Genomic DNA, 18,191 nt, shown 5'->3' with positions numbered 1-18,191 from the left:
CCAGGCCGCTGAAGCCCAAAATGGGGACTTAACCGCTTTGCCACCGGGCCGGCACTAACATGAGTACTTTTTAAAAGAGGCTCTACTATAATTAAATTTTTGTAAATATATGCTTCTAACTCAAAAACTAAAGAGATAAAAGTAAGAATCTAAACTTCTGATATCTTTGTTAATGCACCTAGCATATGCCAAAATCAATTGGAAATTATTGAAATTTTACATAACTCACAGGCAGATGTCTCTAAAATATTTGCTTAAAATATTTTCATATTTCTCATTCATGGCAGTTTTTCTTATTTTCTGCTACATCCTATCCTTCTTTCTGTCTTTTTTTTTTAATGTTTGCATCTTGCAAAGTACCTGCATTTTACGTATACCTGCCTTTCTTATTTAGGAAAAGCAGAAGATATCACATATCAGTTTGTGTCTCTATTTCTCGTGGTTTCCATTTGTGTTTATCTAGTCAGATTCCCTTTTATCAAGGTACTTTATCCTTGAAATTGGCTTTTCAAGCCTTTCAAAGGAAAACAGTTTCCTGACTTCACGCTCCCTTGCCGCCCGTGGAGACAGGTTTTCTTTTAGACCCAGTTAGGGAAACCTAGTTCCATTCAGGGCCTCAGACCAAAGCACCAAAAAGAACTAGTCTAGGCTCTCATAAAGAATAGGAATAAAATTTAAATCTAGTTGTTATTTTTTGTATTGCTTCTGAGTGAGAAATGTACAACATTCCACTAATCAAATAGAAAAAAATATATAGTAAGAGGTAAAATACGGTCTAATTCTATATCATGTCCCGCTATGAAGGAAACACAAACTCAAATAGAGAGAATTGAAGAGACCAGAGAAAGAAACATGGCAGTCTCTCACACCCAAAACTCAGAGCCCAAACCTTTATATACATGCATGCAACCTTCACACCAAGGGAAAAAGAGAAAAGACAGGAAACTTTCACAGGACTTCTTAAGAAAATGGTTTTAAAATCCCACACAAAGCTGAAAAATAAAACTTTTAAAAAATCTTCCTTTTGTCCCATTTATTAGAGAGACAAGCCCTGCCTTCCCGTTCTGGGATGTGAGGAATATGGGCTCTCAAATTTTAAGGGAAAGATTCTCCAGAAATGGATTAACCCTACCATCTTGTGTTCCTTTAGATTTGAATATTCCTTCTAATGACCTTTAAAACACTGTCTGTGAGATAGGACCTACAGGATGTCAAGCTGTGGGACCCCTCAGGGAAAATGTCGACTTTGCTTTGGTATTATCCTTTTTTTGTCACTATGTTGAATTTTAGACTAAATATCTGTGGTATTTATCACTCTGTTCTCTGCCCCGAGCCCTCTGCCTGCTTCATCTCTGATAGGGGCTCCTGCAGACACAGTCACAAACACATGCAACAAATATATGAAACACACACTGGTACACACAGAAGCACAGAGTCACACACCACACAGAGAAGGAAAGAGAAAAATGTTTTGAAGTTCAGGTTGACTATCTTCTGTGGAAATGTCATAAGTTTCATGGGGTAATTGGCTTTACTTTTTTAAAGAAACGCCTTTATCAGTCCTTTTGATTATGACAGGGCAGTCTAAATAGGAGATCATTACCAAGAACAGAACTAAATTACTATACATAAGTAAGATTATAAGAGTTATGCCTCCGTTAGTGGATCAGGATTAGGAAATGAAGACCTCACCTAGATGAGAATTAAGGAAAGACCTACAGAGAGAGATTGCTTAGGAGACAAACGCTAATCTAATCATGGCCACCTGGGGACACTGAAAATTCATTCTAACTACCTCCTTCCTCGTCTGCCCCTTCCTCAGTACATGGAAACCTTCAGTAATCTGCTCTGCCTCTCGACCTTAGATTAATACTGCTTTGGGAAATTATTAAAACAGATTGTGTCTAATAAAAGAAATTATGTCAGAGGGAAATTATAATATGCTATGGGAGGGATGATGGTGAAGTGGATATTGAGAAGACAGGAGGAATTCAGAGTGAGAGATTCACAGGGGAACTGACACCCTCTAAATTCTCAGAAATATTAGGGAGGCAGGTTAGAAATCTTACCACAGTTAATTGTAGGGCTCAAGCAACTTTATAAAGAAGCTTAAATTGAGAGAAGGAAAAGAAGTGAGAGGATTGGGAGTAATCTTTTTACACATTCATATCTATGGCTATCGATATTGGTGAACTCAAACCTAAAAATATATACCAACCACATGACGCTGTCAAGACAGAGCATAATTAGCTACCATCACCGTCTCTTCTGTGTTCACATGGTACCTGTTACATTACTGATGTTAAAAGTGTTTTCTGCTTCCACGTTATATTATAATCTTATCTGACACACCTACCTTTCTTTCTTATTTGAGTTTCCCTTTTTCTAGCACAAAAATTAGTAGACTATTAGTAAATATTTATTGACTGAATTAATTAAAGCTTTCTATTTGAATACTAATTAAAGTGAAAACAAACAAAGAGAAATGGTTTCACTACCTTGGAAAAGAATGAAGCATTTAGCAATAAATTAAACCTAAATAAGCCTAGAATCAAAATAACGCCAATGTTTTGAGCTTATAATGTAGGAAGAATAGTCATTATTTTGACCAAATTAGAGGAAATAAGGAAGTCTACAAAACGGTTGTGGTGAGGCATAAGAGATACACCAGAGGTAGATGTTCTTTTGTAATTTGGCTTTATTTTTTAAACCAGTTCATTGTTTCTGGTTGTTACGCTGTTACAGTTGTTTTAACAATGTTAAGAGGGATTTAGAACAATCAAAATTTTATATGGAGAAATGAAGTCAAATTATCATTTCCCTGGTAAAAGAAATCAAACACCTTAGAAAACCAGCATCATATGTAACCTGAATCTATGTAGCGTTACTACCGCTGAAAGGGAGCCAGTGTGCTTGTCTATTCCTGTTAGTTTTAGTATATGCAAGTGAGGCAAAAACTTATCTGACTGTTATGGATAGATAGACCCCAACTTTTCAGGCCCCCACTCAACATTAAAGCTGAAAACTCAAGGCAACTAGTATTTTTGCGATCAAGTGTCAATGGAATATGCACAGGCAGATTACTACATCTTGTTTTTTTCATTTATGCGAACCTCTCTATCTAACAATCACATGAACAAATACATCAGTTTTAAGTCATTCTGTAGAAGAACTAATTAAAATATGAAAATATTGAATTATTGGAGCCTAGAGTTGCAAGTTTTAAGGTCAGATATGATTCTTAAGAAACACCGGTTTATTTAGTCATCAATGTCAAAACCCAAAAATTATGGTTGAGCTACAATTTGGGACCAAATGTGCCTCATAGCATGGGACAGTCTGATGCTCATCTTCAGGAGTATGAAGAAGGGAAAATATCAAAAATTTCTCAGGTAGAATTCTAGAGAAAATCGGTTTGATTGTTTAAAGCAGACAAGTGACAAGGTATGTGCCATCTTCAATCAAGGAGCAATAGACTCAAGTTATAATCACCTAAAAGAATGTATGTATGTATGTATACGTGTGTGTGTGTACGTGTGTATAGAGAGAGAGAGGGAGGAGAGACTGACTTTCTGAAGGTAACATTCTTCACAAGCTCCCTTAGAAAATAATCATGTTTTCCCAAAATTATTGGAGGGAACAAAAACACCTATTGTAGGATTATCACATGGTTTATTAAATGTTTCTTTGGGTGTTGCCCAAGGTCATAATGGCTGTTTCAATTCAAATCTTTTTCAGTTACCAACAAATACTAATGTGTATGCTGAACAAATTAGATTTTCTTGCCTAACTTAACTGATATAATATATTTGAAACCCTGGAAGCAGAACTTCTTTTTAACAGATTGCTCTGAGGGAGAAAAAGACTCAGAAACTTTTCAAAAAAGACTCTTGCTAAAGCAAATGGGCATTCTACTTTTTAAACTAGGCATTTGAGACAAAATGGCTTTGGAGAGAGAATATTAATTTCCAAGCTACCATATCTTTTCATTGTTTTGTAAAATTTATCTTCTTTACAGATAAGCTGCAAAGGATATCTACATAGAAACAGACATACAAACAAAAATACAGTAATTTAAGTTGATTTATCAAGTATTCTGATGTTTTTTCAAAGAACCCAGAGAACAGTGTCCTTAATAAAATTGCAGATCCACAGTTTCTGAAAACAAGTAATTGCAAAGTAACACATATTTGTATGCATGATATTTCGACCAGTCCATGAATCCAGTGTTGTAAATAGTGAACTTTGCCATTCTAAAGTGAAGTTAATGATAAACCAGACAAAGGGAAAGATTCAGGAAAAATTCACAAGGCAATATCTTTAATAAAATTTTACAATTTTAACTCATCAGGCACTGAAATCTTGTCATTATCTATACTAAGAACGCTTTTTCCATAAGGTTTCAAGTGCACTGCTTTTTCTCTCGATGCAATGGGTGCAGAACAGCCAAGTATACGTCTTCAAGTTACCTGTTCTTGTACTTTTTACTCCTATCTTTCACTTAGAACAGACGTCTGAGTTATTTTAACACTGGGAACATGTGATGAAATGTTGTCATCTATGCACCCCTTCTTTAATTAAAGTATGCAGTTTCTAGGAAATTCCTACAGTGGTAAGCAGAATATGTGTTTTCTGATGTATTCATTAAACATAAATCAGACTTTTGTTGGTAACGATTTCAAATGTGAAGATGACTTAGAGATCATCTTACTAAATTCCTCATTTGCATAAGGAAATTGGTGGTAAGAAATGTTAGAAGTAGACCCAGGGCCAGAATTAGAATCTATCCGACAATACATAGTCTCCTATTTCTCCCCTATTGCAGAGCGTACCCATATTCAAAGTTACAGTAAAAACTGTGTGTGTGGTGTTATATCTTCATTAACAAATCTACAGCTGACAAATGTGACCAAGGCCAGAAGTACATATTTCAAAATTCATTAATTTATGCATTTACTGATCTAGGCTTTTTTGTAAGATGCAATTATGACTCATGAAACGAAGAGAATATATTCTCTTATGAGAGGGAGACAGAGAGAAAAGAGAGAGAAACAAATATCCTATTTATGAGCAGAAGGTTGAAATTGCTGAGTCCAGAAAAAAGGTGCAGATTTAGAAGATAAAAAGATTAGACATAGCTGGAGGTTTCAAAGAGAAATTTCATGAGGGAAATGGCCTTTGTTGCCTTAAAGATGGTAGAGAGTGGGTTCAGTGAGGTGACTTTAAGTATATTTATGACAAAGGAAATGAAATTACAAAAAGCACGGCATTCAAAAGTGCACAGGATAATGAACTGTTCACCTTGATTGGAGTATAGTCTGTGATCTCAGAGAAGGGTGGAGAATCCTGTTTGCCAATTCAGGAGTCTGAACTTTGAATCACAGGTAATGAGAAACCATACAGAGAGGGAACAATCAATGCTTACATGTATGCCTTTGCTACAGAGAAGAGTTAACCAGGCAAATTGTGGCCACTGGGTGAATCTTTGGGTGAGAGGCAAAAGAGGGCATTCTTTTTTTCAGGTGGACCTGGAAATAACGAGAACCACTAATATAGAGCAAACAAAGAGGAACTTGAGCTGATAGTTGAGAAGATGACAATGTTAAAGCTCTCGGAACCTACAACACTTTCTCGCCCTTCACAGTTAGACAAGAATTTTCTGTCACTTGCAACTGGAAGTGTTCCTGCTCATAAAGGAAGACTCATCTGACAGCGGTGTTCTGAGGGGAAGATCAGATATGAGGAAAATAGTACGAATTTCTTGCAGGAGATAAAAGGACCTACTTTTGAAAATGACAGTGGGACTGGAGAGGCAGGAATGGATTCCGAGAAGGTTTTGAGAACTAAGAGCTGACAATTAGGGAGTACTATCTGTGTGTCACACACGGGGCTAAACACTTGTCCTGCGTCACCGAATTTAATTCTCAGAGAAATCTAGCATATAACGGATGAAAATAAATCTCCATCATGACAGACACAAACAAAATGAATATTCAGAGAAATTACAGTTAAAGTAACAAAGCTCGCATTTAAACCAGGTGTCTAATTTCAGAATCCAGTATCCTAATTTCCAAATGCATGTTGGGAAAAAGGGAAGACAGAAATCTTGTTAACAGAGAGGAGGGAAGTCCCTTAAGTGAAAAGGGAACTCAAGAGGAGAAAAAATAACCACAGGGGAATCACCATAAGTTTAATTTTAGTCCTATTAGATTTTAGAATTCAACAGGAAGCTAAGTTGAAATTTCACAGAAGCTGGCTGAATGTCTCAGATACAAACGTGGGAAGATCTGCATGGCAGTGAGAGTTCAAGTCACTAATGCCAAGCAGGAGAGTATAGAATAAGAGAACAATAGCACCAAAACCTGATCTGGAGAAAGGAAGAATAAATAGCAATCAAGACATGATTGGAAAGTAAAAACAGAGCTAGCATGTGTGGCATCATAAAAGACGAAGAAGAAAAATGTAATAACAAGAATGAACATTCACTCAATAAACATGTCCTTTTCATGGAGCCAACATTAAGACAGATAGATAGATAGAGAGATAGATAATGTTAGAGAAAGAGAGAAAGATGGATATCGATAGAAAGATAGATACGCATCAGACACATTTATATCTCTCTAACATTCATATCATCTTCATCTATGCCTGTGTGATTGATTGACATTCATTTGTAACTTAGGGTTTCAAGCCAGCACTTAAAGTGAAAATTTCACACACTTAGATTACTTATATCTTTTAACTCAGCAATAAAATACTATATTTATCATTTTATGTTGTACACAAAGCAGTTAGTTTCTGTTTAATAACATACATCTTAGAACACTAGAATCACTGGAGAAAATGTTGACACTGACAGACACACTGAAACTAAGAATAACTCAATGAACGTCAGATTACTTCTGCCATTTGAACCTAAGATTTCAATGCAAATAATGAAAATGCTAAGAAACTGCATCTCATTTTTCTTATTTTTCAATTCCTGCTTAATTTTTAATATTTTCCTCCCTTGCTTAATTTTTGTAAATTAAACCCCTTCAATTAAAAAAAAAAAAGCTACTCAAGTTACATAATAATCTTTCTCAAGGAAAAAATTTTATTTCATTCATTGGGAGACTTTATTAAAGAACAAAATCCACATATTCAGTAATTTTTAAGAACAGCATTTGACTTCTTTCTCTTTGAAAATAGTTTGAGATTAAGGAGAAAGAGTAATTTCCACATTTAAAGTAAGTCTAATAAGTGTGAAATCAAGGGAGAATTTCTTACAATTTCACAAGGCATGGTCAGCTTAAGTCTGAAAATTTCCTTTTGAAGAACCTTTGCTTTTGCCTACTAGAATCTTCAAGGTTTTAAGGAAATATTCATTTGCCAGAAGAAAAGAATTCATTACACGGGTCAAAATGACCTGATGGCACAGCATGAAATGCAGCTACTCCCTCCCAAGCCAGACACAAAGCCAGACCTACAAAGAAAGCTTACAGGCACAGAGGTTCACGAGGATGAGTCAAAAAGCAAGCTAAAAAAAAATGCTATGTTGAAAAATACTTGCTGTAATTACTATGATCAAATGAAGAAAAGTCCTAGAGCAAAACAATGACTAAGACAGTTTAACATGATGATCAGAGCAGATGCATTTAAGGGATGGTAAACCTTTTCCTTGCTGCAGGAGAACTTGACCTTCTTTTAAAGTTCTAGCTCCATTCCCCCGGTAACCTGACAAGGGAAGAATGTCAACTATGATTTAGGCAACATTTCTGTATTAAATTGCTCTGGATTGAGAAGAATGTTAATACCTGATAGGAAGCCACAGCTTTGAGCTTCGTGTAGTGACTCTTGTAACTTCAGGACTCTGGAGGTTAGACCTACAGGTTTGTTATAAGAGGCATTGCCTCCTGTGGGCCAGAGGATTCTGCCAGAGTTCTCATCCCAAAGTTATGTAGATTCCTGTCTCTTTATATATGAGCCATCCAGGCAGTGGTTCTTCACCTGGGGTAATTTTGCCCAGCAAGGACATTTGGTAATCTCTGGAGACATCTTTAATTATAATGACACAGTAGGAGAGGTGCTACCGGCGTCTCAAGATTAGAGGCTAGGGATGCCTCTAAACACCCTAAAATTAACTAGCCCCTCCACACAACAAATAACTACAGTTTGGGCAGAATAATTCTCTGTGAGAGGTTGTCCTATGCATTCGGGACATTTAGCAGCATCTCTGGCCTCTACACACCAGATGCCAGTAGTTTCCCTCTTCCTCCAATCATGATAATCAAAAATGTTGTCAGAATTTTCAAGCGTCCCCACGAGTGGGGAGTGGGAAGGCATGTTGGCAAGCTGTGGTTTCTGCCTCACACCTGTGAGTGAATTTGATGCCATATGTACCCATGAGAGTCTTGTGAGTTTGAGTGTAGCTGAACTTAAGAAGACTTTCTGGTAGGTTATACAATAGAGTAGTTTACTACTAGGTTAAAAGTTAGTAACACAATATAACATAACCCCAAATAATATCATATATGCAAAAACCAAAAAGCTGTGGCTGGAATTAAATTACACTATTCGAACAGTTGATAATCAATAAAGATAAAATTGGTAACAATAACATGTAAGCTAACATTCTATATGAACAATGCTTGCAAGTGAGTCAGACACTCTGGGAAACCAGTCTCTTCTGCTGGAGGGGCAGCAAGCCCATCTTTCTCTCACAGTACTGGCCTCTGATTTCTCCCTTTTCATTAGTTTGACGAGCACCAACTGAAGTGCCTTCCGGACAATGAATCTCTTACTCTGCTAGGTAACTTCTGAAGTGCTGATGCATTTTTTTTTCCTAACCAGAGACCCATGTCTTCTGCATAATTTATATTTCCCTCTGTACTAAGTCTTTTACCAATGATATACTTACAATGAATTGATAAAGTCACAGGTATGTTCATGGGATATATTATTGTAAACTTCTCGGTGTGATTTATTTTAACGGTTTATTATTATCACCTTTTTATTGTCATGGGAGAAGAGCACAGTATTTAGGAAATGCCTAAATTCTATATTTGGGAAGAACACATTTATTTTCCGATGAGAGGTAAATCTCTTTTTGACTAAGAAATATTAAAAAGGCCCAGAATTGTTGTAGTTCCACTGTATATTTATATGCGTGTTTGTGTTCACCGCTCTGAGAGAATGTATTTCCATCAAGCGAGAAAGGGAGGCGGAGAGGAAGACGGGCAGCATGAACTTCCTTCATTCCAAATACATTGAATTTAATTACGTATCTGAAGGTTTTCCAGGAAAAAGTATCCTTTTCATATTATGGAAGTGCTATAATCATCCACCTAAATTTATTCCTGCACTACAGGGGCGGGCAGAAACACTTGGCTGACAGCATCAATGAACATAAGATGTGGTTGGGTTAAATTGTCAGTTCTTTCCACCATTCTGTTAAAACTGGCTGGTTCCTATGTCACTTTTTGCATAGGTGCTGATAATAAAACTTTTAATGGATAAGTTTTTCTAAACATTAAACTATGGTTGTATCTACATTGAGACAGCACCAGAGATGGAACAAGAAAAACAAATATATGCATTTATTTTCTTTATGTGATCCATATGGTGGATGAACTGATCCTCTTTCCAGGTGATCTGTGCTCGATTGCCCATATCTGTGCTCTACACTGAGATAGTCTTTAGAAGGGGAGAGATGCTATTTTCTTTGACAGTCTGCTTAGCTGGTTGTCTACCCTGCTATCTTCTCTGGAAGAGGGAGAGAAGCAGGAGCAAAGAGATTGCCCAGCATGGCAGGAACAGTTCAGCTAAAGTGAATTCATCCTGAAGACTTTCTGCAAAATAGCACATGCACTTGGGAAGTTCAATTTTCAAATACTCAGGAGTAATACAAAAATAAAACGTTTAAACAAATCTGTTTCCAAGGCACCTCCATTATAATTCCTCATTAAATCCACTGGGGAATGAGGTAAGATATATTTATATGCTGACTTTAAATAAAAATTCTGGAGTTTATTTCATACGGTTTAAATTGTACACCATCTTACAAGAATATTGTCTCTTCTTTTTAAAGAAAAGATCTTAACTATGTGGGAGAGTGGAAAGGTAGGATGGGAGAAAACAGCATAAATATTAACGTTTTCAAAATATTAACATTGCCTCAGGGTTTAGTTGTCAGTATTTCTAATAACTGCTGCAAACAACAAAAGAATGAATATGGCCATTTGATTCAAATAAAGGAATGCTGTGTAATAAATGCGGAATTCTATTTAATAATCATTAACACTAAAATATGAAAAATGAATGCTTAAAATATTATTTTCTAAGTCAACTTAAAAACTTTTCCCTAAGCTACATTCTAGTTGAGTATATTACACAGTTTCGCAGTGGGAAGATGAAATTAAGAATTTCTTACCAAGCAGAGTTTTCACTTTAAACTTTGCCCAGGTACAGAGATCCCAAAAAAGTGTCAGGGAATCAAGAATCTACAAATTTGACAAGTGTTGTGGTGCTAGAAATGTAAGACTTGCCTTGGCTTTCAAAGAGCTTAAATTCTAGAAGGCACAGGGCAACAACCGTTATTAAAAAACAGTAAAATAGAGCACAGGAGGAATGACTTTTGAAAGCAAAACAATGGATCCTTTACATGAAAATATACCAGAACTTACATATTAAAGTGCTAATCAGAATAATTTCCATTTTGTGCTACAGGGTAGGCAATGTTCTAGTTAGTCTGCAAAATTGTTTTAAATAAATACTAACTTACAATTGGGAAGCATTTTTTTCTTTTTGGAAGTAAGAAAAGCAAAACTCAGATAAATTAAGATATGTGCTAAGGGCCATACATACAGTTTTAAATTAAACAAGGAGGCTATGGGATTGAGGTGGCTCTAACACCTTGGTGGCTACAGAAGCAACCCAAAACCTAAGCCGATAAACGACTCAAGGCTCCGAAATTGAAACAGAAGGGCAACCAATCGCAAACAGCCAACTCCGCTTTAAGCTAGAAACGATCAATAATTTCCTTACGTTGCTTCTGGCTCTTCCTTCGCCAGTTCCTGTCGGTGGGTAGAGTGTTCCTAATCATGTCTGTTTGGCACTGCCTGAAGAGAATCAATTTTTGCTCAAATAAACTCTTAAAATTTTTACTGGGCCTCAGATTATCTTTTAACAATAGTAATAAGTGATAAAAGCTAGGATTTTCTAGGTCAAAGAAAATTCTTCAAGTGAACGCTCTCTTCAAAGTTATCATCCTCACAGAGGCAGTGGTTATATAATCTTGATGTTGTTATTACCTAAAAAATATTGAAAATAACCTTGAACTTACCATTTATGTTTCAGACAGTCTTTTGAATAACCCCAAAGGTAAGTTTTCAAATTGTGAGGGTGAATTTATTAAATGAGAGTAATCCAAAGTCTACTGGAACCAAGTCATTTTAGTGAAAGGAGTGAATCCAATTAGATAATAAAAATTTGGTATGAAAACAATAACAATCATTACAAGTATTTCTTTGTGTTGCTCAAACTAACTCTAAAGGTAATTTCACAAGACAGTTTTGAGGAAGGCAATGGTCAAATAATAAGCAATGATTTTGAAAGAAGTATATCATCTAATGCATATGTTCATAAGGAAGTTCTCCTTTGAAGGTCTAAGTTGTCTTGTGCACACTCAACACCAGTGTCCATAGGACTATCAAAGAGGGCCCTTCTCAGTCACCAAGAGGCTTTCTAATGGGGTGGGACTTAGCCAGGACTAAAATGGGAAAAAGCAGCTGAAGAATTGGTGGGAACTAGAGAAAGGAGGACGAGGAGCTTAGCTAAAGAGAATTACCAAGTTGATGAGTGTAAGATGGGATGGGCTGAATTCTTTTGGAAAATAGGAAACAAATCTGGAGAAGCAGGGCTTTCCAGGCTACTGAGCTGGAAGTCACTTTATTGCTCTGCTAGTAAGTTAACATTCTTGTCCATTCACTTATAAATTCCTTTGGACAACCTTTAAAATCTCTCTGTGTGAATATGGCAAATGGCTCCCTTGTTTCCTCTCTTATCAATAGTTACCTTGTCTCTCATATAGCTTTAGATTAATCTCTAGTCACACTGTTATTTTCAGAGGAATTTTGCTTTTTTAAAATCCAAAAAGTAGTTATATTCATTCAAAACAGTCATTCTATACATCTCAACACTACAGAAAATTACTCAGTAATTTAACAATAATGAGCATATATGTTACAGTACATTCCAGTCTGTTGTTAATTTCCTTTTTCTTTAGAATATCCATGATATTCTACTTTGGTAGAATACACATTTTGATTGAAAGTCCTTAATACACACTCTTCACTAAATTTCTTGAGGAAAAGAGTGAGCAATAAAGTCCTGATCTGTGGCTCAGTCCTCTTCACTCAATTTGGTCTTGCTTTGGAAACAAACAAAGCACATGGGTTTCTCAACAGCCTCGAGTATTTTCTTTTATAACTTTCCTTCATTTGGAAGATAGAACTTGTAAGTAGTGTATGAAATCTCATTTAAAGATAGCTGAAAGACCCTTACTTAATACAATTTAACACTACCATCAGTCTTTGGTTTTTAGTGTATATTTTATACCTCACAACAGAAATACCTTATCTTTAATGTCGGGGCAGCAAATGCGCATACATATACAATGAAGCTTGAATGACAAAAGTGACATTCACTGCAGTGTGTCTTCTCCAGCTGATTTTCAAGGAAATCAAAATATATTCACTTTTTCAAAATATACTCACTGTACTAAGAGATTTTGCCAGTGTTTTGAGATGAAACCATTTAAAGGATAAGCTTTTATTAAAAAGAAAATATTATGGTTTATGAAATTAAATTGATAGCATACAATATTATAAGCTTAAGTATACTTATATAATACAAATATAAGGATAAGTAAAACAATAATTTCTTTTAGGAGGACAATAGGTATATCTTAGTCTCTTCATTTGATATACATATTTGAATATATTCATCCAGTGGCATTTTTATTTAATCAATATTCAAATGATCAGTAGCCTAATAAAAAATTGCCTTTATATTGTTACTTTCTTCAAGAAATTGTTCTATTTTTGTTCAATAAGTTCTATACAAACCACAGTTTTCAAATGATATGAATCAATGAACAGATATTTATTTTCAATGATTCTATTCTAATGCCGCTTCAAATAAAAATGAACGAGAAAGTTGACAAAAGAATTGTTATATAGTTCCAAAAACATGTGAATGAAATTAAGCAATGGCTGAAAACTTGAAGGACTGTTATTAAAACTTTACCTTGTACTTTGCAGTTTCATCTAGCAATTTTTTAAAATTTAGATTAATTTGAAACCAATACTTTGCAAAATCTTACGTTTATATTCGCAACTTCCTATTCTGGTGCATATCATTTGTGGTAATTGGCAATTGTAGAAGTCAAAAATATTGTAGAATAAATTTGGCTTTCCAGGAATGAGCAATGTGCACAAGAATTTAATAATTTACACTATTTCATTATGGAGATTAAGCTACTCGTAACAGGATATAGAACGGCGTAAAATACCTCTAGGCTTCTGTCACTAGCTAAATCGCTCACTATCTACACATTTTAAGAGGCAAATCAATTGGAGATAGTAAATAATTCAAAAAGTTTTAATAAAATGATTGCTTTAAAATTTTAACTTGACATTAGCCAAGCATAAATCTAATTTGTAGATTTAGAACATTACACTAAGTGGACTGTCCCATTATTTATATAAGATGGAAATATATATATACTATTTCTTTTTAGGCCTTTACAGTCTACACTCATCACAGTCCTGCATTCAACCACTCCTGTGCTCCTGATGATTGGTTATTGTTTATTTGGACACAAGTAAAACTAAACAAGGAAAAAAATGTGCCTAGGAGATACCAGATTTTTTTTTTTTGTTTCTTATTTATTATGATCATCACTTTTTTATTATTTTACATTTCAAAACAGATAAAATTATATATAAATAAATGTGTGTGTGACTACACATACACATTGCATGTGCATGTGTGGGAAACAGACCGTCTCAGAATCTGTCAAGGGAATAAACATTTTAAGAAAGGAGATCTTAATAAACTAAAGTGCAGGGATCAAGTCCTGTAAAAGGTATTTCATAAGAGTTAGAACAACTTGACATCTTCTTCCTTCATCCACTTGAACACTTTCAGATATCAACCTATATGCAACAAGTTTTCAAGTACTTTTGCAACCTGAATAAGAAAAACCAGTCATGCAAGAAGTATGCAAAGTATATATTCTTATTCCATTTGTTAGCGTAACTTACATTTACTCAATACATTTACTGAATAGCTATAATGTAAAATATATTATGCCTGCAATACAAAATATATAAAGCATAGCTTGTTAGCTGAAACTACGTAACGAATTGCTGAAGATGATATAAACACATGCACGTACATGTGTGCATATGTTTGAAATAACTTAATATTTTATATTCCATATGAATACTTTTTCCATGTAGCATGGCTGTCCAAGTTAAGCACAAATACCATACTTTTAAGAAATCAATATAACAGAATGTTTACCTCATTTGGAGACAGCTGAAAATATTAAATATTAATATTTATAATAACATTAAAATAATATTAAAAATAGTATCAGAATTCCAGCATTATTAGTTTTGCAGGAATAAGCCTTAGGTACGCATGCAGGCTGGACCTGCTAGCAGGAATTATGTGCCTGAAAAATCAACGTTTGATTTCTCAGAAATATTCCGTAGTTGTTGCCAGTGATTTGTACTTGGCAAATGCTCAGATACATAACGAGATTCTTCAGAAGAGTTGGGAATACATGAAAGGGAGCTTCTTGAAAGACTTGATGGCATCCTCACCTGGCTGACAAGACTGCTGGCATCCAGCTGCCTTCCTGACAGGCCTGGGAAGCCAGCCTCTGAGAGCAAGTGCTGTTAGATTACATCCCCCAACCCCACCACGCTCTGTGACGTCATCTTGGGACGCAGATCTTTTTTACATACATTAAATGAACTAGACTTTGCTTATATCTATGGTGTCTTTTTAGTCAATTACATCCTGTGACACTAGAGACAATTGTGCCAGTAGTTATTTTCATCCACTATTTTTGAATCTTAAAATCTTGTGCTGAATTTAACACTTTCTATGGGACTTATTAAGGAGCAAAAAAAAAAAAAAAAAAAAAACTCCTCAATAGAATTCTGGAGGTTAGTATATTCTATGGAGATTGGAAATCCTGGTTCTTGAAAATTCCCTAGCGCCGCTGGGTTCCACAGCTTTCCTTTGTATCGCAGCTTCCTGGAGAGGTGTGAGCAGAGTGAAAACTAATTGCCCTAAGAGCCTTGGGGACACTGAAGCTTGGGCAGACTCCGGAGGAAGCGCAGAATCCTGTGATCACCAACAAGGAGTGCTCATAATCCTTTCAACTTTCTCTGTGGTCACTTGAAGGTGTTTCTTTTTTTTGGAGAAATAAGGAGAGGTTTCTCTTATTCTTTTTTCTTTCTGAAACCTGTTTTCACATGAACCTCCCACCTATGAACTTTCTGTCATGTGTATAAAGGCCAGCAAGGAAAAAAGCAATACTGAAGGTCTGAATTGAACTTGCTATCTAAAAGTTGCATTATTTGGAGAAAAAACTAGTAATCAATTGGAAATCAGGCAAGGTATTTGACAAATATCAGTTTGTACATTTATAGGACAAATAGCATACTGGAATTGAGTTTCCTTAGAAGAGGGACGGAGAAAGGTTGAGTAGCATCCAGAACCTTGCTCTTGTCCCCCTTCCCAACACACCTTACACAGAAATGCATTTGTTGTTATCAGTCACAAATGTAATCCTTCCATATCTCAATTATTCTTTCAAACTTAAAGTCAGATAATTCTATCTGCCAACATCCTTAAGTCTAATATAAAAATAGACATTTATGGAATAAATTCTATTTTCCATTTTCTGAGTTACAGAAGAACCACAGAAAGAAAACAACATCATTGCTTATTGAAGTGTATAGTTTCATCTAACTCATTCATTTTCTTCAAGACTTTGCCACCTTGTATTTAACAGAGAGTATATCAATTAACATTCACACCAGCACTACTAGAGTTTGAGCAGATCTTGTTTAGTTTGCTTCTCCTCTTTCAGCAATGTTCGCACCACCTGCCATCCGAATTACCAAGGCATCCTCTAATAACCCAACACCAGCGACATCATCAAACTTCTTCTCAGATTTATGAATTTAGGTAGTCTTAATACTGAACGCAAATACAAAGCACATGATGTCTACAATTCTTTTTGTTAGAATTCTAACTGATTTCAATAAAAATACTTAAAAATCTTTCACATTCAATCCTCACAGTGAAACAGTTATCTCTTGAGAAAGTCAAGTGAAAATTCAGCACCTAATACCTGCCTGAATTATCTCAATATTAGTAGATAATTAAGTAATCTACTATTGCAACCTCAGATACGCAAACATAGATTTCAATGATCAAGTCTTCACAATTTAAGCAAAGGGATGCCTTAAAATAGGTGGATAATTTGGACAAAGGGCACACAATTGCCTGAAGTAGAAACAGGAACTGTGAAAACAAAAGAGTATTATAATCTGAATGAGCAGTTACTTCCAGTTTCCACTCTGCTTCATTGCACACGGCCAGTTTTTAACCATTAGGTTTGTTGATTCTTTGGCATTAACTAACCACCCAACACCATCATAATAATCACACACACACTAATAGAATTCTTTTCTACTGCTGGGCATTAGTTCAAGTAATAAGCAGATTTAGGGAAAATTATAGTTTAAATTGGGTAGCAATAATGTAGAAATATTTTATCCTAATCCAATTCCAAAAGTCACCTCATTTTACTGGTAGAATAGTGGCATCATTTCTTCCCTGGTCCCCCACAAGAAACACAAAGAAAAAAATGTACTTACACTGCACGATGAGCTGCACCAAGGCTTCTCTTGGTTTCACATTGAATCCATTGTACTGGCTGGTCTGACATCTGTACATTCCTGACATCTCCCTAGACACATTCACGATCCTCAGTGTTCCGTCATAACTCTCCATTTGCATTGACCCATCAGGCATTGCGACTTCCTTATCCGCTCTAGACCAAAGGATGATGGGTTTAGGTTTTCCAGTTACTTGACATTGCAGTTCTATTGTATCTCCTTCTCTGGTGACCAAAGGTGATTTTTCCTGTGGAACAGTCAGATTGGGTGGAACTTGAAATGGGAAAAAGAAAATTTTTCAAGGTTAGTATAAACTGGTAAAGCATATTCAAACACAGAAAATCATAAGGAAACAATTTCTGCTGGTTGAAGAAATGTGGACAATTCAGATGAATAAAATTATAGAGACCTTGGGAATAAATGGCACATATTCTCCCTTAGAATATTCTGAATTGTTTTCACAGAACTCCCTCTAATCAGGTCTTCAAACATTAACAAAATAAATAAAGCATTAAATTGGACCTGAATGGCCAACATAAGAACAATCTACTCATTGACTTGCCATTCTCAGCCATTAACTGGGTCTTTAATATCTGCCTTTCATGGAAGAGAGGTCGCACTTGCTGAGGGTAGGATTCCCCTTTCAGTCTTCCGCGTCCTCTGTTGTTGCCGCTTACCCCAGGACGCCGTAAGAGGGGGTAAGAGGCATTGTAGACGTAGCAGACACACTAAACACGAGTAGCAGGAAAGGAGAAAGGACAACCTTTGATACAAATCAGAAGTTTTGACTCTGGTTTAGAAACTTGCCAAATTGCTAATGTTTAGGGTTTGCTTTCTCCCTAGTGGAAATGGAATGGAGGAATTGACTGCAATGCCACACTGACAATCCACTGTATTCTTCTCTTTTGGACTTTTAATATTTTTTTGACATTTAAATTTCATAGAATTTCACGTTAAGACATTTCGAGATCATTGTAAATAGTTTGTCATGGTGTCGCCACTATTTCTGTAAAATTAAGTTTAGGTGAATTTTCAGAAATATATTTCAATGATATAAGAATTATAATTTTCTCAAGTGAAGATAATTTCTGATTTTAATGAAGATATTTCTGAGAAAATTAGATTGATTTTACCGGAATTTACTTGACTGTGCTGGAATATATTTATGTTAGGGTTTAGTGAAAAACATGAACCAATATGAGGTAAGTACTACCCAATCAGTTT

General features: G+C 35.5%; 1 protein-coding gene across 3 annotated transcripts in view; it reads right to left on the bottom strand.

Moving 5' to 3' along the window:
• Nucleotides 1-18,191, bottom strand: part of MDGA2 (MAM domain containing glycosylphosphatidylinositol anchor 2) — a 778,429-nt gene that overhangs the window by 165,350 nt on the left and 594,888 nt on the right. For all 3 annotated transcript variants that reach the window (XM_046652130.1, XM_046652131.1, XM_046652132.1), the window contains exon 8: nucleotides 16,947-17,240. In XM_046652130.1, the coding sequence (XP_046508086.1) occupies nucleotides 16,947-17,240 (294 nt within the window). The remainder of the gene's footprint in view (nucleotides 1-16,946; nucleotides 17,241-18,191) is intronic.

The sequence above is a fragment of the Equus quagga genome, chromosome 2 (assembly GCF_021613505.1).
Source record: "Equus quagga isolate Etosha38 chromosome 2, UCLA_HA_Equagga_1.0, whole genome shotgun sequence".
In the NCBI taxonomy this organism is placed as follows: Eukaryota; Metazoa; Chordata; class Mammalia; order Perissodactyla; family Equidae; genus Equus; species Equus quagga.
This window is presented reverse-complemented; position numbering and strand designations above follow the sequence as displayed.